Source organism: Aythya fuligula, chromosome 3 (assembly GCF_009819795.1).
Source record: "Aythya fuligula isolate bAytFul2 chromosome 3, bAytFul2.pri, whole genome shotgun sequence".
NCBI classification, from domain to species: Eukaryota; Metazoa; Chordata; class Aves; order Anseriformes; family Anatidae; genus Aythya; species Aythya fuligula.
The window spans coordinates 102907297-102928163 of NC_045561.1; the positions used below are offsets into that span (position 1 = coordinate 102907297).

At 44.7% G+C, this 20867-nt stretch overlaps 1 protein-coding gene across 1 annotated transcript in view; it reads right to left on the reverse strand.

Annotated features, from left to right (window-relative positions):
• The window catches only part of MBOAT2 (membrane bound O-acyltransferase domain containing 2), a 97992-nt gene extending 81029 nt beyond the window's left edge, over window positions 1-16963 (reverse strand). Inside the window, exon 1 of the mRNA XM_032185588.1 lies at window positions 16816-16963. Coding sequence (XP_032041479.1) covers window positions 16816-16887 — 72 coding nt within the window. The 5' untranslated portion in view covers window positions 16888-16963. The remainder of the gene's footprint in view (window positions 1-16815) is intronic.
• Window positions 16964-20867: the final 3904 nt, after the last annotated feature.

Sequence of the window (20867 nt, forward strand, 5' to 3'; positions counted from 1 at the left end):
AGCTTCCTCTTCACATCAGCTATATTTCAATACCAAAAGCCAAGCGTCGCAGCCAAGCCCTCCAGCTCCTCCTTCACAGCACAGAAGGCATTCGCCTCATTCCGAAGAGCAGCCAAAGCAGCAGCAAGGGATGCTACCGATATAGCCGATTCCTAACTGGATGGCACAAATTAATCACAGCAGCTCGTACAGCCTACATTCCTCGGAGAAGCAGTAATATTGTTGTATCAGGTTCTGCTCACCAGCTCCTGCAAGGCACCGCCAGGTGGTCGGACATACAACACACGTGGTAAGGTACCTTAGAAAAGGTACAGGGAGCACCAAATTGAGATTGAGGAGATTTAGATTTTACTTTCTCCTCTGCCAATGATCCACCCAAACTCCCCAAGAAGTCACCTCCTTCTTTGTTCTTCTTTATTTTCTTATTTTTTAAGAAGTGTGCTCTGATCAGAAGATAAAAAATACTGTTCAAACCTGTAAGCTGCAGTGAGTGCCTATGGCCTCAAGAACACATTTTTGATGTATTAAAGTCAATTTTTTTTCCTCTCAATTCTCCATTTGAGAAAAAAAGAGCAATTTAGTTCTTACTTTCCCCCATGTTGCCATACAGTGGTATGTATCTTCCATGGAACTGAGTTTTTTTGAGCTGCAAGACGCCAGCATCACTCCTTATCTCCTTATCTAGCCATTTTTTGGTTCCCCATTCTGTCACAGAAACAAAGTGATCTTCCTTGTTTCCCACATCACCCTTTAGGGCTAGTAAGCAAAACACATTGAGCATTATTCCTTTTTCTTCTGTCTTTTCAAGAACTCTGGTTATTGGAGAGAAAAGCCAATCAAAACATTTTAGAGTATCAATTATAAAAGCACTTTGAAGAGAGCTCTTGCAAGAGTTAGCAAATTAAGACAGAATAACATACATTTTCTTTAAAAAGAAGCACTGATCTTCAAGCTGAGGCTTGGATTTTTTTTTTTTTAATAAATGTTATTAGCAGCAGCATTGTAAACACAAACCCTTCCAAGCATCGCATGGGGTGACACACACTTGTCATAAATTGCCAAACCTTGCTGTAACTGGTGAAGCGTCAGCTATGCCTGGTTTCTCAGATATCAGTATTAGCTCGTTCTTGCTGCCAGTTTAGTCAAAGCCATTTCCCTTCCCACCAAAGCACTCAGCTGAAGACTTGAAAACATCTACAGATGTTCCCCAAAATCTACTTTTCACACAGGGGAGCGGATACTTCTCCACAGCAACCGCAGAGCGGTACAGATGGATCATCTGCTGTCCAATTTCTAACCTCCATCCAGTGTGACAGCAAAGGAACAAACAGCTTGTACAATTAGCCAGCAACTGCCTACTGCCAAACCACTAAGAAACAAAGAGCGAGAACAATTATTGGAAAGCAGCAATTTTCCAACTATTCCCCCCCAAAAAAAAAAAAAAATCAAAAAAAGCAATCCCATGACAAGAATCTAAATCAGAGCATTTAGTAATTTTCTTCAACTTCTTGGGAAAAGTTGGAAAGAATTCCAGAGAAACAGATTAAGTTGAAGGATATTTGATAGCTCAGTTCAGAGCACATTTCTCTAACTGGCAGGAGGAGGCAGGCATTCCTCTTACAACTCAAAGCTCATAAATCCTGTGGCAATGCTTTTAAAAAGTACGTTTTTGGTTCAAATACCACCAAGCATCTTCCATGATGAAGATTTAACTAAGTAGCACTCTGTCTTGAAGTCTCAACCTCACCTCACACGTGAAATACAAGGAAACAGATAAGCAGCAGTGGCTATTTTGGGTAATATCAGTATGGGAAACGTTGAGACACCTCGTTCTTTGTAGCAAAGGTTGTGTTACTCTACGTTCATACAGCACCCAAGGGGAGGGGACAGTCATTTTCAAGCTGGCCTTCAAGCTCAGCTCCTCTCCAAGCAGCCCGTGCTTTAGGTCTGTGCTCCAGCCATTGTCCTTCAGCACTGCTGGCAAGTGCTTTTCAACACCACACTAATATACTTCATATGAAATTACTGGCAGCTGGAAGGACTTAGATTTTGGATGCTGTCTTCCCAAGTTGATTTGAGTCCAAAATCAAAGACAGACATGGCATACGTTAATAGTAGTGTGAGGAATGTTTTAACAATTCGTGTCCATAAAGAACAATTCTGTTTGAAATGTTTGAATCCTGTCTGCCTCTGGGCCCTGCACTGGCAATTCAATGCTTGAACCACAGCTGCAGTGTGTCCCAGTCTCCCCCTCATTCCTCATTCTAGCCAATTTATCACTTCTTAAATTTATGAACCTGTTTGCTTTTGTTATTCCGGACTTCTATTTCTAACACTGCTATAGATGTGTCTGTGAATGGCTGGGGAAGAATGTTTTAATTACCCGTGTGTCTGGGAGTTTCAGAACAACTGATAACAACTAGTGACTGTTATGGGATACTATGTGGATCTTTGGTATCTGGTTAGGGGGGGGCCGAGAAAGAAGCTGAAAAGCGGCTGGGAGACAAGATTTGAAGAAGGTGTTTTGAAGAAGGTGTTCTGTAAACTTGGGATGGTGCCCAGTAAGTACAAAGGGGAAGAGGAAGACTGCGAGCCTTCAGCATGGAAGACCCCTAGAGACCCCCAGAAGAGACCCCAGAGGAGACCGCGCATGCTCCAGTAGGAGGGACTGCACCCCGGAAGCTAATTTTAATAATCTATTTTTTTAGAAGTAGTAATGAATATGTATTAGTCTAGGAGCATAAAAATCAGCTGCTTGATGTAACTGGTGTGCGTCCTGGTGGAGCGGAGACTCCCGGTGCACCCAGCGCTGTTTGCTTACCTCTATTCCTTTATATTCTTTCAATAAATCCTATTTTTTTATTTAATCCTAATTTGAATCCTGAGCCATTTATAACAATTTGGGGGCTCGTCCGGGATGGCTATAGTTCCTGAATTCTGATTTAATCTAGGAGGGGCGCCCCACCATTTGGTGGCTCCTGTTTGACTCAGATCGGGACTAATGCCATTCTGAACCTGAATAAAGGTAAGCAAAGAATTTGATTTTTTTTTGAGCTCCCTTGCCGGCTGTGTTTTTGTGCCCGTAATTCTGCGCGCGAAGATCCGGACGAAGACGACAGGGTCGTTTGGATACCGTTCGGTTGGATTCCGGTGTCCGGAATCGAACCGGATGAAGACGACAGTCGTTTGGATACCGTCTGGTTCGATCCCAGACGAAGACGCTTGTGGATACCGTCCGGTTGGACTCTGGACGAAGACGACTGATTCGTAAGATACCGTCCGGTTGGGTAAAGGTACGGTTGCCCGTGTTTGTGTGTGAGAGTGTAACAGACTTCTAAAGTCAGCGTGGAGGTCTTTTTGTTTTCTCACCAGTTCTAATCTCCTGTCGGGGGGGGCTGGGCTGGTGAATGGAGTGATACGTGGGTGGGTGATAGGTCCTAAACCCCCTGCAAGACACTCTTACTGGGGGCAACCAAGGGCTGTGGGAATTGCCACTAGTAAAATTCCCGGATGGGTCAGATAAAATCGAAGACCAAGGACCAGAAAGGGAGCAAATTACCAGATATATGACCAAAAAGTCCATTATGAATAATGATTAGAAATTGGAACAATAGGGGCCCCAGAAAATTAAAGAGTAAATTGAAAATGATCCAGTATTATATGATAGAATGACCAAAAGAACCCTTAAGACCCCATGTATTTTGATCCACGGAGGACGGGGTCTGTCAGGCTTTAAACATTAATAGTAGAATAGCTGTGGATCCGGAAAAGAGCAAGCTGAAACAATGGAATTAGAAATTAGAGAGCAATTGATTAAGAATGAGTATGTGCTGCATTTGTGCCTGTGCTGCACTTATACCACCAGATAACAGGAGCCTCTCGGACCCCGAGAACCAGATCAAAAACAACCTCATGGTTCAGATTTTAATCAAGGGGTCTGAGATAAGGAGGACTGTTCACAAAGGGACAGGTTAGGAATATGTATATGTATAGGAATGTTTATGTATATGTAACTCTTTACTAAAGCAATTTGCCATGTTAGGCGTGTACGACTTTGGTGGGACTACCCGCCCCGTGCTGCATGGAACTGAGTAAACATACCTACTTTACAATCTTACGGATTGTGGAGTCAGCTTTCTGTGAGTCATTTTGGTGAGCCAGGCAGGAGACACTCTGCTCGGCTGTGGGATCGGCTGCAGCGTGGACACCCCTAGGTGCACCCTGAGCGTTTTGCTCGGAGGGGACTCCACTCTCAGCTGCTCACCGCAGGAGCAAAGATCTCCTGAAACTGCAGACAAACGGTATGTTTTCGGCTGCTGGAGGGATACTAACTGGAGTGTTAATAATTGTATGTGTTTTTATGTATGTATTTTGTGTTGTATTTTGTGTTGAAATTTTGTATATTGTAATATTTGCATATTGTACGTATTTTGTGTTGAAAGTATTTGTGTAAGTGTAAGGGTTTGAAACAAAGTGTTACAAGTCACTTCACGAAGAACACAGTCAGAGACAATACTTATTTGGTTGGTTATCACTCTAAGTTATATTCCTGTGGTATGAATGAGATGTGCTGGAGGCCTCCGTGTGCGATTGTGCTGTGTGAGTGAGACGCAGCGTTGCTGCAAAGCGAGTGCAGAGTTCCGATCCGTGGTTCTGTACTCTCTGCAAGGGGAGTGGGCAGAGATGAACGAAGTGCTTGACAGACTGAAAAGAAGTGCTGTTTTATCCAAGTTTGAGTGGTGGTGCCTAATATATGGGCCCGGTGTATCTTGTGTATCTCGTGTATCCTATTTTTGCTCTTAAATGTTTTGACTGTGACAAGAAAAAGGCAGGAGCATGATCTGACTCTACTGGTGCTTTCGGCTGTGCTTCCTGCAACATATGAGGCCCGCACAGGCCGAGACCTGGACTCGCTGAGACCTGAACAGGCCGAGAGACCGGAGCGGCGCCGAGAGACTGGAGCGGCACTGGGAGACCAGAGAAACTACGGAGGGAGTACCGCTGGACGGAGAGAGCCCTGGGACGCTGCAGAGCCACAGACGGCTCTGAGAGACAAAGAATAGACCTGACAGAAGCTGCAAAACGCGGGGAAATTGAAGTAATTGCGGAACATCCGAGATCGAGTTGCTACGGGAGATCAGAGGCGTCAGTGGACACCGGCAGTCGACTCTCACCGTGAGGCGAGTCGGCGCAGAGCAGAGGGGCGGACATCAGGACCCTGCAGCCTGTCTGATGTAACCATGGAGGCAGCGGCAGCAGCGGCTGTGCTGCTTCACTCTAGCATTCTTTTTATAAAAGGTTTATCTTGCAATGCAAAAAGGACTATTAGTCCCCAGATTGATGTTATAACCATTACTAATGACGACTTAGCTCTATTGCAGGGCAGGAGTGCAGAGACGCAGATTACACTGCCAAATGACCACCGGCAGGCTCTTTCACAAACCTAAGGTTGCAGCTGGCACTGCCTGCAGCCGTATAGCAGACGTTACACTCTCTTTCCTAACTAGTAATCATGTGTCTCATCCATTTGTGGTGAATGGTCAGTGGCAAAAAGAAAAGGAGGATGCCACTGACACTAACAGCATGGGTAATAGGAGTAGTATAAGTGACACAGGTGATGGTGCGGAGCGCTCTGCCTGCTGCTCACCTTTGCCCGACAATGTGACTTGTATCTACAAGAATGTATCTACAAGAAGTGGCGATGTGACAGAGATCCTTATTGTAAGGATGGAAGTGATGAAATTAACTGCCCTTCCTGGACCTGCAGGCCAGACCAGTTCAGATGTGAAGATGGGAACTGTGTCCATAGGAGTAGGCAGTGCAGTGGTCTGAGAGACTGTCTGGATGGCACTGATGAAACAATGTTATTCAGTGCTCTGGACCTGGCAAATTCAAGTGCAGAAGTGGAGAATGCATAGATATCAATAAAGTGTGTAACCAGCAGAGAGACTGCAAGGACTGGGGTGATGAGCCCCTGAAGGAATGCAACATAAATGAATGTGACTGTCTAGCTGAGTTTGAGTTTGTAAACAAGAGAAACTGTGGAGGTATTGATGAATGCCAAAACCCTGGTATCTGTAGTCAAATCTGTATCAACCTGAAATGTGGCTACAAATGTGAATGTAGCCGTGGCTATCAGATGAATCCTGCTACAGGAACCTGGAAAGGGCCATACGGCAAAGCAAATTAGATAACTGTTATTTAACTTGTCAGAAGATAAAAAAGAAAGTGTTTCAACAAGCAGCCATGGGAGGGAAGAATCACTGAATCCCCGATGTGAGGGACTGTACCTTGTTTTACTGACTACTGAAACAGCTGTGAGAACTGCAGAAAGGGACCCACGCATCCAGAATAAAAGGACCAGTAACTACTGAAACTTGGAGGGTTGAGTCCGCTCCTGGGAAACTGAAACTCAAGCTAAGGGAGAACTAATATTCTGGCAACGAGGCTCTGCATGAATGAAGGATGCTAAATAAAGGGGACAAGCCTAAAGGGAGAAAACGGAGAAGGCAAGACCGGGGCAGGACCCTCCACTGCGGTGTGTATGGTCTACCGAGGGAGGCAACCCCTATGGGTATTGACTGCCGAGTGAGAGGGCCTCGACCGGACTTCTCCCACACTAAGATCAGGTTGTCCCGAGAAAATAACATAAAAAAAAAACTTTTTTTTAAACCTATATAAAATTGTGATTCGTTTTACAGGAGCTGGATCACCCTGACAGGCCGAACGGTAACACAAGCCTGAAGTGACCCTGAAAGCGGGCCTAACTCCTTGACTGAAGGCGTTTGCCTATTATGATCCAGCTACGTGGGCAGAAGACAGATCCTGGGACTATAGGACCCCAGTATATATACTTAATAGAATTATTAGCTGTAATAGAAATAGTTATAAATGATGAGAACTGATTTAAATGAGTTATAAAGATGAGAACTGCTTTGTATCAAAATTGCCTAGCTTTGGATTATTTACTAGCACAAGAAGGAGAAGTCTGTGGAAAATTTAGCTTTAGTAATTGCTGTTTAAAGATTGATAAAAAGGGTGTTTCTTCCTAGTAACTGATAGAATGTTATGTTCTGGTTTAGGATGAGAAGAATGTTAATAATATGCTGGTGTTTTAATTGTTTTTAATTGTTACAGAGCAGTGCTTACACCAAGCCAAGGACCAAGCCAAATTCAGCTTCTCACTGTCCTGTCAGCAGGCAGGCTGGGAGGAGGGCCGTACTGCTCGGGGTTAGGTTGGGCATCGGACAGCAGGTGGTGAGCAATTGCATTGTGCATCACTTGTTTTGTACACATTATTACTAGTAGTACTATTATCATCATTATTGTTATTATTATTATTGTTATTATTTTCTTGTTTTTATCTCAACTCACAGGCTTCACTTTCCCATTTCTCTCTCCCATCCCAGAGAAGGAAGGGGGGGAGGTGAGCGAGCAAACACAAACCTGGAAGGATATGGAATGGGATTTATTTTCATGGCTGCCTGGTGGACCATGGGTTAAAAGAGTGTTATTTTTATTGTCATGTGGTGTAATTATGTTATTGTATATACCTTGTATGATACCTTGTCTTACATTATTAATACACCGGGTGATAAATAGTACATTTGTAATAACTTCATTAAAAAGGGAAGGGGATATGTCAATTATGATGTTTAAGAATTGGACCCTCCAAGAACAAACTGATGAAATCCAATTATTAATAACAGAAGAGACACGAATTGGGGATATTGAAAAGAAGATAAGGGATTGTGAGGAATGTTTTAACAATTCGTGTCCATAAAGAACAATTCTGTTTGAAATGTTTGAATCCTGTCTGCCTCTGGGCCCTGCACTGGCAATTCAATGCTTGAACCACAGCTGCAGTGTGTCCCAGTCTCCCCCTCATTCCTCATTCTAGCCAATTTATCACTTCTTAAATTTATGAACCTGTTTGCTTTTGTTATTCCGGACTTCTATTTCTAACACTGCTATAGATGTGTCTGTGAATGGCTGGGGAAGAATGTTTTAATTACCCGTGTGTCTGGGAGTTTCAGAACAACTGATAACAACTAGTGACTGTTATGGGATACTATGTGGATCTTTGGTATCTGGTTAGGGGGGGGCCGAGAAAGAAGCTGAAAAGCGGCTGGGAGACAAGATTTGAAGAAGGTGTTTTGAAGAAGGTGTTCTGTAAACTTGGGATGGTGCCCAGTAAGTACAAAGGGGAAGAGGAAGACTGCGAGCCTTCAGCATGGAAGACCCCTAGAGACCCCCAGAAGAGACCCCAGAGGAGACCGCGCATGCTCCAGTAGGAGGGACTGCACCCCGGAAGCTAATTTTAATAATCTATTTTTTTAGAAGTAGTAATGAATATGTATTAGTCTAGGAGCATAAAAATCAGCTGCTTGATGTAACTGGTGTGCGTCCTGGTGGAGCGGAGACTCCCGGTGCACCCAGCGCTGTTTGCTTACCTCTATTCCTTTATATTCTTTCAATAAATCCTATTTTTTTATTTAATCCTAATTTGAATCCTGAGCCATTTATAACAGTAGTATTTCTATTTCCAGTATCAACTTCCAGTTTCTAGCATGCAACTCTTCAGCATGCTGGAGAACATCCTGAAGAACATGATGGAGACCCCAGCAATCTGGTTCGTGCAGTCAATGAGCACCAAATCCAGCCAGCTTTCCAAAATAGTGCTTACAAAATCATCACTCAAGGTATGAAAAACCATAACACTAAGGGCTTACAGTAAAACCATGGATGTGTTTTACAGTAAAAACAACCAGTACTCGCTCATTCATCAAGGATGGGAAGAGGACTGTTGAAGGATATCCTTTCTGACCAGCTCACAAGGACTCAGCATTATAGATACTGAGCTTTGAACAGCTACATAGTCACACCAATAGCCAAAATCTAGGAAGCAAGTCTGCTTCAAAAGGTGAAAATTGGAGTAAGAATGATGTTTTGTTGTTGTTTGTTGTGTTTTTTGTTTTTTTTTTCCCTTCCTCCCCCTCAAAACTGTAGCAGCCTAACACTTCTGGTGAGCAGAAACTGGTTTGGGCAGGTAAAGATCACAGATTACCAAGGAAAAAAGGCTTGCACCATCGAAACAACAGTCTGGGACTGTTTGGAAGCACTCTTTGTCAACACAAGGACCAACCCTATAACTGAGTTTTGGGAAGTGTGCCTCTTTATCACATGCACATCACAACTAACACCAAAATCTCTACTGAGACAGAAACATGCAAGATATCTAAATGTGTATTTGAATGAGAAGCTTTTAATTGAGTATTAAATACTCAGAGCCTGATTTAAAAAAAGTGACCAGTTTATCAGAACTCACTTTTCTAGCTATTTAAAAAGACAGCAAAAAATTACCATCCATGGGAGTATCCTTTTCAGATATAAGCAGAAGCAGACACATTCCCAGACAGTGCTGTTGTGTTCTGCTATGTGAGAAACTGAAACCGAAATGCAGCTCAAAATAAGCAACACAAACTTACAAAGGAAGACCCTTGTTTATAAAGCCTGCAGAAATCCAGCAACAGCGCTAGGCCCTTACTTAGGAAGGCAAACAAACGATCCCCATCCCCAAAACATAATTCAGCCTCAGTGGTCTCCATTTAAAAAGGCTTCAGTGCTCTCTCCCTTAAATAACCACCATCTACCTCAATAAGTCTACTTCTCCACTTCCATTTCCCTTTTTCTCTTCCCAATTTGGGATCACGTAGAACCACAGAATGGTTTGGGTTGGAAGAGGCCTTAAAGATCATCTAACTCCAACCCTCTGCCATGGGCAGGGACACCTCCCACCAGCCCAGGTTGCCCAAAGCCCCATCCAGCCTGGCCTTGAGCACCTCCAGGGATGGGGCATCCACAGCTTCTCTGGGCAGCCTGTGCCAGGGCCTCACCATCCACATAGTAAAGAATTTCTTCCTTACATCTCATCTAAATCTTCATTTGTGGCAAGTCAGCCACCCCCAATGCCTCCAAGTGCCAAACAGCCCCGTACACTCCTGCAATACACCCTAGAAGCTGCAGAAGCAATGGGCACTACCCAGAGCTGTAATTGCTTTTCAACTTAATTCCATTTCCTTTTAAAATGCTTAAGTAACACCTGATAACTCTTAAGCAATGAGTTATGCCTCCACATTGAAATATGTTCTCCAACTTCTTATATTTAACCCCACAGCAAAAGGATTAGGAATTCTCTACAGGGGAAGCATCAGCAGTGCAGAATGTAGCCCTGCAGTTATTCAACCCAACAGGCTGCCCACAAGCACCAAAACACCAGCACCTCCGTCTTCAGCTTAAGCCACTTTCAAAGTAAATAGAAACTCTCAAATCCCAGCTAGGGCAGTAAAATTGCACTATTACAGCCAACCCAAAATAGCTCCTTCCCCTTTGGATGCATTATTGCAGAAAAGGAGGCAGAGGTACGGATCCCTTGCAAGGAGGGCTGAGCTGCTGGAAACCCTTTACAATAAGCAGACAAATTGAAAGAGCCAGACAGCTCTGCTCACTTCAACAAAAGCTAAAATACAAAAAATATATATATACCAGCTTAAACTAACTACGTTCCAAGGTAAAGAAAGTGAAATATCTGTAACTGAAGAACTGCATCAATGTGCTTTTTAAAATACTGTACTGATGCACACGTGAAATAAACAGGCTTTCACCTGGCTACCTGCAGTTCCCCCACCTTCTGAGAGAAAACAAAGCCCCACAGCCTAACCTCCCTTGGCCAAAAGCTTGGGAAATGAGCAAAAAGCTGGGCAGCTGTTTCTCACAGAAAGCCCAGATCACCCAAAACAAGAAAGGTACCGAAGATGTGCCGTAATTAAGGCTGCAAAGCAGAGCTTCATCAAGTCAGAACAGGAGCAGGCAGGCAGGAGTTAAAAATCAACAAACGCTGAGGCTAATGAGCGACCAAGATGACTTGTTTCATCTTTAGCCCTGTTCAGAGCACCCTTTAAATCAGCGCTGTGCCCACCCCAGTCCGCAGAGCAGAACCAGCCCTACAGCTGCAGTGGGATTTACAACACCACCTCTTCAAAAATAAACACCAAGCCACACAGTAGCAACTGCACTTGCAGTAAAATACATGTAAGTTCCTCTTGTCATCTTCAGAGTGCCTTAATGCTTTTTATCTGTTTGCCTGTTCTCTGGCCACCCCAGCATTTCTTTTCAGCATCCCAGGACTGCAGCGTTCCCGTGGCAATTTCAGAGCAGCACTGTGAAGGCAGAAATGACTTCTACTCAACTCAGGAAGCTTTTTTTTTTTTTTTTTTAAATACCAGCTAAATGGATTGCCTAAGGAAGGGAAAAACAGTTTGACAAAACAAAGCAGGTGACTCCAGGCTGTTCAGGTAAAGCCTGTTTATTTTAGATGCTTACTGCAGAAACCCTGGGCTGGAATTACGCTCGAGTTTTTCCACTACTTCACAAAAACCGTGAGAAATCCCCACTCTCAACGTGAGCAAGGCAGTACCAACATGGAAACTCACTGCTGCCTCTGTAAAAATTACAGAATTGAAGTCGACATATGGTTTATGTCTTTGCAACAGTGTTCATCAACGTGAAACCAGAGGTACTCCTTCCTTGCACCAAGACTTTCCTCCACCCAACAGCTGATCCACCTTCTCCAGCAGCGTATCCAGTGTTTGTCGTCTTTTCTTTTCCAGTTCTGTTGCAGCTCCCGCTCCTTTTTTCAAGGCAGTCACTTCTCCCATTGATTTTCTTCTCTTTCATTCCAACTCCATCCTTCTCCACACCTCTCGCACGACAGAGCAATTCCAACCAGCAACACCCAGAGAGTTAAGTCAACACCTGAGCACTAAATTCCATTAAAGGCGTCACTGCAGAGAGACTGGACCCACGAAATGATGCATTCCCTCCCTTCCACTAGTTCAAGGGAAGTTAAGAAACAGGTAAAAATATCCCTGCACTTCAGTAGCAAGTCTAAAAATACCTGAACCATCCATTCCTTGAGCATGGCACACACAGAAATGACATGGGCACTTCCTTTGGCTTCTTTTCACACCCTGCAGCCTGTGTGGATTGTCACAGGAGATCTCGCTTTGCTTCACACCCTTCATTCTTCTGACTGCTGCCAGCAGCAGATAAGGAAAGACCGGCACAAAGTAGGGGCAGAGGTTTTTTGTCCTACCACTCCCTTATCTGCGGTGTTTGGATTTTACACACCCATCAATACCACTCTTACTCACTTTTATTACTCATAAGTTTCCTGGGTTACATCGGGAGGGGGGAAAAATCAATACGTTGCTTCATATTTCAGAGCTACACACAGAAGCAATGGTAAGGAAGAATAAAACCTGGGGTACTCTTCACTTGGCCTTTTTATTTATTATTAGTGTTGTAATTCTTAATACAAATGAGGTCTAACACAAATTCTGGATGGCTAGACAAACTCTTTAATTTCTCCCCTATATTTGAACAAAAAGGCTTTCATTAGACTAAAGCATTTCAGCCCTCAGGAGGCTACGTTAGGTTGCCTGGGTAGAAAACAAGAGAGACTAAGGCATCACAAATGCTTAAAACTTTGGAAAATAACAAGAGATGTGTGTCCAGATGCTTCCTGCAGGCAAACTGGGTGCATGCTGCTGCTAAGCAAAATGATGCCCCATACCAGCTCCAAGCCTGGTCTTCTACACAAGCTCCAGCTGTGGCTCATCTCCAAAGCATCCAAATAAAGTCAAAAAAAAAAAAAATAACAACAGATACATCACACCAAACATATGCATATATAAAGGGAAAAAAATAAGATTTTGACTACTCTTGAGGACAAGAAGGAGAAAGGTGAAGGCTCGGCGTGCATCAATACTCACTGCTTGCATGCCAAGCAGTCAGGGCACGTTGAAAGGAACTCAGGCAAACCCTCTGCACGGGGAAATGCACGCTGCCAGTGATGCGAAGATGCAGCAGGCTTGCCTGCAATCTCTAAATTAAAAGAATTTATATGGTTCATATAGCTTTTTATGCCTATTCTTTAAAAAGGTCAGTCTAGATTCTGCGAATCTTGGTAGCGCTCATGTAGAAAATTCTATCTATTCTACACAAATAAGCAAATTATTCAAATAAAAGCTAAAATCAGTGTGGGAGGGGAAAACAAGTAGAGAAACAGCAAGGAAATTTGGTGACTTGTGTTGAAAAATGCTGTTTTTCTTTATTTCTTATGTGAGGTGTATAACCACACACGATATTTTATTCGATCCACGTATCTCCACGTAGCTACACCACGACTGCACTCTTCCTTTTCTTATCTAGCAGATGATCACTACAGTTAGCTGATCCAGCTCCCCAGCCCAGAACTCCAAATCTCAAGATCAATCTCTCAGACAACCACACCGACAGCTGAGGCTCACGTATTGTGGTAACCGACCTCCCATCTCCCTGCCAGCTCCTCCTTTATAAGGGTTGGCTGTTTCTATGGCAAATGAACCGCAGGAATATTTCAACTAATTTTTGCCAGTTTTCAGACCAAAAAAATTTTGCTCCCTCTGGTGGAAGCAGTGAGAGCAGAGATTATGCTCTGAACTTGACTTACCCCAAGGAGACCCAAAGCCAAGAAGAAAGCTCTGCTCTCCTAGGACCATTCTCATCTCAGCACAGATTTAAATGCCTCCAATTTAATGGCAGAAGAGCTGATACATCAGCAATAGAAGCAATTTGCCAAGATATACTCAGCAAGACGGTGCCAGAAGTAGAAATGAACCACAGCCCAGCACGCTATCCTGTCAAGGCTTCACCTCGGAGAAGGAAGAAAGCAGCAGACACACAGACATGACAGCAACACTAGACAGCCAAGAAAACTAGAAGCACAGGTGAGAAACAAGACAGTAATAAAACACGTACAGTTGTAACCCTGATGCATTACGGAACATAGAATCCCCTAGCAGCCATCCTTTCATGGCAATTCTCGCCACACTTCTCTTTATCTGTAAGGGGGAGGAAGGACGTTACTTTTATTCCCTCTCTCCTCCAACAAGACAGAAGGAGAACAGCGGTGCAATTATGTGTGTTCACTCTTCATTAACTTTAAGGACCCAAGAAGACAGTTGTCATCAACAGGACACTTCCTTTGCTGAGCAGCAAACTTCAGTGCTTCAAGAAGTGAAAAGACAGATCTTACATTAGGCTTTCCACCCCCATGGAGTGCAAAAAACTTTTGCTATGACAAAATACACAAGAAGTAGGCAAGTTTGCCTTCCCAAACCTCCAGACGCTCTTCTAGGTTGTTGTTCATACCAACCATCTTCCCTAGATACAAAGAGCTGCAAGTAATAAGAACAAAAATCTCTTTAATGAAGGAAGCAGCCCATGAAGAATGCATTAGCTTTTCCAAGCAGACATTTCAGTTACCTTAGTGCAAGAGAAGAGCTAAAGGAAGGGTTAACATCGGGGCAAGTTATCAGCAACACCCTGTTGGGGGATACACACAGAAGAGGAAAACGAGTTCTTCTCCATTCCAGTAGCTAACTGGTACTCTGGTACCAAGAGGAAAAGTCGAGGAAGAGCAATCTTAAAGAAACAAAGCTTTTATCTGGCAACACAGCTGGGCACAGAGGAGATTCTTCTTCTTACAACTACGCCAAATGGCTCTGGTGGAGCTGTCACTCTGCATCTTCCACACTGGTCCCTAACTGGCATGTAACCAGGCTTAGGTCCGTGCCCCCAGCTCCACCAAAGGTGAAGTCCAAAAGGAACTGATTCCTCTCGCTCAAGCACATGAATTCTGATCTGATTGATTAGACTGAAACTAGAGAGAGAAGCTTCACCTTTCACTGAAGTTTCCACTTACATTCCCTGCCGAAAAGGCGAGCTTCTCGGGCTGTTTGTTTGAATACCCAGGCAGCAGAGAAGCACTGACACACGCTATCTGGATTTGGCTCCCAGACTTACACACCTCCGCCCTCAGTAAAACTTTAGGGCAGGATAATTACAGAACCTAACGGCTTAATTGTAGATCATGGCATTTCACATATAATTAGCATCTACTTGTGGTCAAAACCAAAACATACAAGTGGAGAAACAGATCTCACCCATTTCTATCCATCGGTTCCAAGTGCTACTACGGCACATCGCTCTAGAGCCCCCATTTCAAGTACCTGCTCGGATTAGGTAGCAGAACAACCTACTTACTAATCAGAAGCCCCTTTTTCTTCTTTTATTTCTTTTCTCCTCACACACACAGCTACATTTTCATCCTGGTATGTGTATAGTATCACTGAATGCCACACATAACCCTTGAGCACACACACAGAGTATCAGCACTTTCTCTTCTCTGCCCTCATTCTCCCCCACGTTTGATTTGATTACACTGAACACATTTCACATTCTTCCTGTATTACAAGCTTATGATCAAGACAGACTCTTAAGCTGAGAGGTTACAGAAATCTGACTTTGAGTGTTGGGTTTTTTGCTTGTTTGTGATCACTTAAAGGTGCATTCTCCTTAGTGCTGCATAATCCTATAACCCTTCAATTCATGCTTCAGTCACAAGGTTCTTCGCACACACCTGGGCCTGCATTTTCTACGGTCCACTGATGTGGAAAAAACAAAACATGTATGTTTTTAGCCGCTTATCAGAAAGTCTTTTAAACCCTGTGGTTAGCCACCCTCCATTGTGATTATCCCCCAAAGCTTCAGAGCTTCAAGCACAGCACTTCACAAAACCATCTTGCCTTTCCAGGGGCATCTGTTGCAACACATTCAATACAGGGAAGTTTTCCAGGCTTTGATAAAAAGTAACTTCATTACCATCAAAATGCCATATCAGCAGGACTTAAAATAAATCGGGTAGAAGCAGCACCACGTCACGAAGCCATTAAATTTATGGCTGCTGTTATGAATAGATAATTACATGACACCAGCATCACGCCACGAAGAGAGGGTCACCTCTTACTATTTCTTTTATGGTACCCTGAGGAAGTGCCCATTTAATGGCAATCAACGCGTGGCACCTGCCTGGAAGGACTCCACAGGTCGGAGGCACGGAGCCATGTGGCGCCACCGGCCCAGGATGCGGGCAGCACCGCAACTTCTGCACCACATCCACCCCACCAGCCCGGCTCAAATTCACCGGCTTTTGGCAGGTTTCTAGAAGAGATATTTCCGTAGGTGTATTTAACCTCAGGTTGCCTCACCTCCGTTTGAACAAAAGGGAGGAAAACGAGGAAAAGCACATAGTTTGGGCACTTCCAAAAGTCACTAAACGCGCTCCTCGCTCTGTGTTTGGCATCCCATTGCTTTTTTCCACTTGTTTTACAGAGAGGAACCACCACCTCCCTCTATGTGAGGGCACCTCCTGACCTGCTCCATTCATTCACACGTTACCACCGATTATTTTTTCCCCCAAGAATTCCCCATACGAAGTTCCTGGGTGCTGTAAGCAAGGAGCCACTTCCAAACCCCTCACACCTTTATAAGCCCCTATACATCCCCTATAAGCCCCTATAGGGCACCGTTCCCCCCACAACCACCCCACACCACCCCAACCCTCCCCAAAAGCCAAAAAAAAAACACAAAACCCCCACAAATAAACAAATTTTCATTCCGCAGCCCCACCAAGCACCCCCAGGACCCCTCCTACCACACAATACCCAGCCACCACAGGCTGTGGCTCCCGGGGGAGGGGGCTCACCCCACGCCCCCCACACCCCAAAAAACGACTCTAGGATCCTGGCCGCCCCCTTCCACCCCACAGGAGGCTGATGGGGGGGGGGGAGGCGATGAGGGGGCTCCGGGCTCGCTGCGTGCCCCCCCCCCCAAATGCATCAGCGGATGGCTGGGCGCTCCCCTCAGCCTTACCTGGTCGACGGGCAGGCGCACGGCGTTGCTGAGGGGCTGCAGCAGCGTGGAGCCCGTGGTGCTGGTGGCCATGGTGCGGCGGCGGCGCCCCGCTCCCCCGCGGGCTGAGGCCGGAGGCGGCGCTGCCCTCACCCGCCGCTAACGGCAACAACGGCGGCCGCGGCCCCGCACGGAGCCCTGACAACAAGGGGCCGAGCGCGGCCCCCGCCGCAGACTGACGGCGCCGCCGGCCAATCGCAGCGCGGGGCCGGCGCGGAGTGACGGGAGGGTTGGCCCAATCGCGAGGCGTGTCCGAAGGGTGTGGGAGGGGCCAAGCGGCTGGGCGGGAGGGGGCTGTGGGGAGGGGGGAGATGGAGGCGGGAGGGGCGGTGGTGGGGGTGAGGGGAGGGGGGTGTGCGGGTGGTGGCTCCGGGGAGGGGGCGGTGGGGACGGGGTTTGGGGATAATGCGGGTGGGTTTGGGGATAATGCGGGTGGGTTTGGGATGGGGGTGGTTTGGGCATGGGGTGGGTGAGGTGAGGGGAAGCGAAGCGCAGGGCGGCTCCGCCTTGGCTGCGGGACGGTGAGGTGGGGCTGCACGCAGGTAGCGCGCTGGGCCGGGGCGGCTGCCTCAGGGCGGCAGGTCTGGGGTGACAGCCCCCGGGGACAGTCCCTGTCCGGCTTCCCGTGTCCAGAGAGGGCTTCAGCTGGGCAGGGACCTCCCGAGGCCCCCGGCCCAGCCCCTGCTCCAGCAGGGCCACCCAGAGCAGGGTGCCCAGCACCACGGCCAGGTGGTGCTGAAGGTCCCCAAGGAGGAGACCCCACCGCCTCGCTGGGCAGCCCACACAGCACAGGAGGGCTCCTGGTGTTCAAATGAAACCTTCTCTGCTCCAGTTTCTGCCCACTGCCTCTTGTCCTGGCACTGGGCACCACTGGGCAGAGCCTGGCTCCATCTTTGCAGCCCCCCTTCAAGTATTTACAGACCCTGATGCCAGACCCCTGAGCCTCCTCTTCTCTAGGCGGGGAGCAGTCTCAGCTCTCTTAGCCTCTCCTCACAGAAGACCTGCTCCAGTTCACAGTATCCTAAAGAGTTCTCAAAAAAATCCAAAAATGGACCTACAACCACCCATTGACTTAAGGAGGGCTGTCTACCATGGCTATAAGCCACAGTTTGTAGTTTATTAAGGGCCTGCTTCTTACATACAGAAACCTGAAACACTACAATCCCCAGTGCCTTTCCAGTAGGTTCAGGCTAGCAGTAGTTTCCCTACAGAATCACACCAGCAGTAACAAACGTGTGTGTAGCACAGCCCTTCCTCCTGCCCAGTGAATGCTCTATAATGTGAAACAAAGAGAAGTCTTCAGTGACTTGATGTGAGGACACGTAGCAACCTCTGCCAGATGATCTCGTGCAGCAGGGTATTTATTAAATGTCTCTGGTTTAGTACCCTGTCCTGCTTTTACATTAGAGTTTTCTGTTGCGTTAGTGTTCACGTTTATTCTTATAAAATCAGCTTTTACCTTTGTTGTTCTAAATGATGTAGAGAAGGAGCTTACAAAGGAACATACTGCCCTTATCTATAACTGCTCAAGAATCCCGAGTCTCCTGAGAGAAAACTGGTTATTCCTTGCACTTTTATTAAACATTCTTTTTTACAATTATTGTGTATTTTATCTGTAAGCTATGCTATAACCTGTAGTGAGAATTTCATTTTAAGTATGTGAAAGATGAAATGCCTTGTCCCATATCATGCCAACAGCCTGAACCAGTCTGGAATAGCGTTGAGGTGGAGTGATTTGCATACCCATTTAAGTTCACAGTTAATGCTAATTGGTAGTAACTGGAAAATGGAGGTAAGTATAATTATCTGAAAACATCCGGTGTTTCTCTTACTGAATTGAAGACCACACTCTGCACTTATGTTTTAGCTTCTGGTACGGTCTTTTGTCTGCATTTAAAGAGACTGGTTAATAGGTACAAATAAGTGGTTTTAATTAGATTTCTTCACTGCGTGACAGGCAATTACAATTGTGGTAGCATCTGCAGCTTCGGAAGAAATTGCATGATGTTTTTGTAGTAAAGGAAAGAGAGCTGCTTTCAGAAAGAGAAAAAAAAAAAATAATAACCTCCACCTTTTCCCAATTAATTCTGAATCAGTTCATTAAATCTGAGCCTGCAAATGTATATACATGTGAGTAACTTTAGGGGAGTGCAGTACCGCTAGACTCAGTCTGCATTAGCCTATACATATGAATATATGCATATAAAGACTAAGCTCATTGTACCTGCTTTAATAAGTAGACATATACCTACGCACAAATCTTTGGAAATCTTAACCTAAACATTCTCACATGAAACTGCAGAAGGGCTGCTTTAGAGAAGGCTGATAGCTAATTCTGAATCATAGTCTAGTCACAAGGAACGATTCTGGTGCATCTATATAAATCCATGGAGGTGGTGTTACTGAGAGTTTCATGAAATATTCCCAGCAAGTAATTGACCTACTGAATGAAAATCTTGGTTTCAATTAACAAATTGTCTGAAAACAAGCTCATGATATCACAGCATAAAATATCAGTTGGTTTTAAAACATAACCCTTATTTTTCTTTTTTATTTTTTTTTATTTTCACTCTTTTTTCAATGTACGTGTTCTTGCAGTGCTGAGAAAATACAAAAATACGCTCCCTCATATGACGCCCAGGATCTTAGGAGTTCATACTTGAAAGATATGATATCTATACTGTAAACCACATTATCATTACAAACAGTTTGCAGCTAAGGCTTTAAGTTACATGATTTCATCTGTCACAAGTTTCCATTGGAGAATGCAGTGTTTTGGGAAGATGCTCTTGTGCTGTTATTTAGGAAGTTGTGTGTTGGGGAAGACAATGTCAGAAAAATTCATCTTGAAAACAGTCAGAAAATAACAGTCCCTTTGTACTGACATGGCAGATACGTTAGGTGCAAGAACAAAAAGGATCCTGCCCCAGAGAGCTCAAAATCTTAGTTTGCAATCAAAAATGAAGTATGCAAATGTCACTTGAAAAGAAAGCAACAGGAAAATAAGCAACTTTTGCAGTAGAAAATGTAGCCTGTCTTTGATATTGGCTGTAAATTGTATGATGAGGACTTTCACAGGCATTGCAGTAAAACTAGGTCTCTTGCTGCTTTATTTTTTCTTTAAAAAAAAATCATTATGTATGTTTTCATAAGTTTTCAGAGAATTTCCTCCCTCTGCAAAAACATTGTGTTGCCTGTGGGAAGATGAAGCATTGGCTGGAGAAAGGTGGCATCCCACATCGCACTGACATGATGACAGTGCAATTAGTCCCAAAAGTTAAATACAAGAATTTTTTTGTATGATTCCATGAAAAAGAAGGTTAGAGAGTGAGATGAAGAAGCTAATGTACCCAGACTAGTGAACCTATAAAACTTGGTCATCATATAAGTGGAACGGTTTTACTTAATTTCATACTGTTAGAAATATTTGCATGTAATGAGCAAGAACTTCCATAAGGAAATTCCAGCAAAAGCTGTCAGTCAAAGTGCAGGAGGGGATGTGTTGATTTAAATAATCCCTGGAGAGTGTCTTGGCATAGCATGAACTACTTTTGATGTTCTGCGATTAAGTTTTTATGGTTCCATAAGCGCTCACAGTTCTTGTTTAACAATGAGCACAAAGGCATCTCTCAGCCCTAGAGAGGTTACTTGATCTGTCAGAACAGTGTAACGCTGAGGTAGCAAACACTTCCTATAACCTTTGTTTCGTTGAATGACCATTGAAGAGAGTCAGTTGTTTACAGTACTAATCCTACCAGATGACACTAACCCACGAAGAACAAACAGAGAAGGTCTGTGGCAGAGGATAGGAAATGGCAGTGGGGTAATGTTATTAGATGCTCCTCGTAGTATACAGTATTTATTTTTTTTACATTTTTTTAGCATTAGTTATATCAAGTTGATCACTTTTCCACAGTAAAGTCTTATTTTACCTTGACCTACCTGGCTTTGCTTAGCCTAAAATATTTGAGACTTAACTCCAAAGAGAAAAATATTCCTGCTAAAGCTGTTGC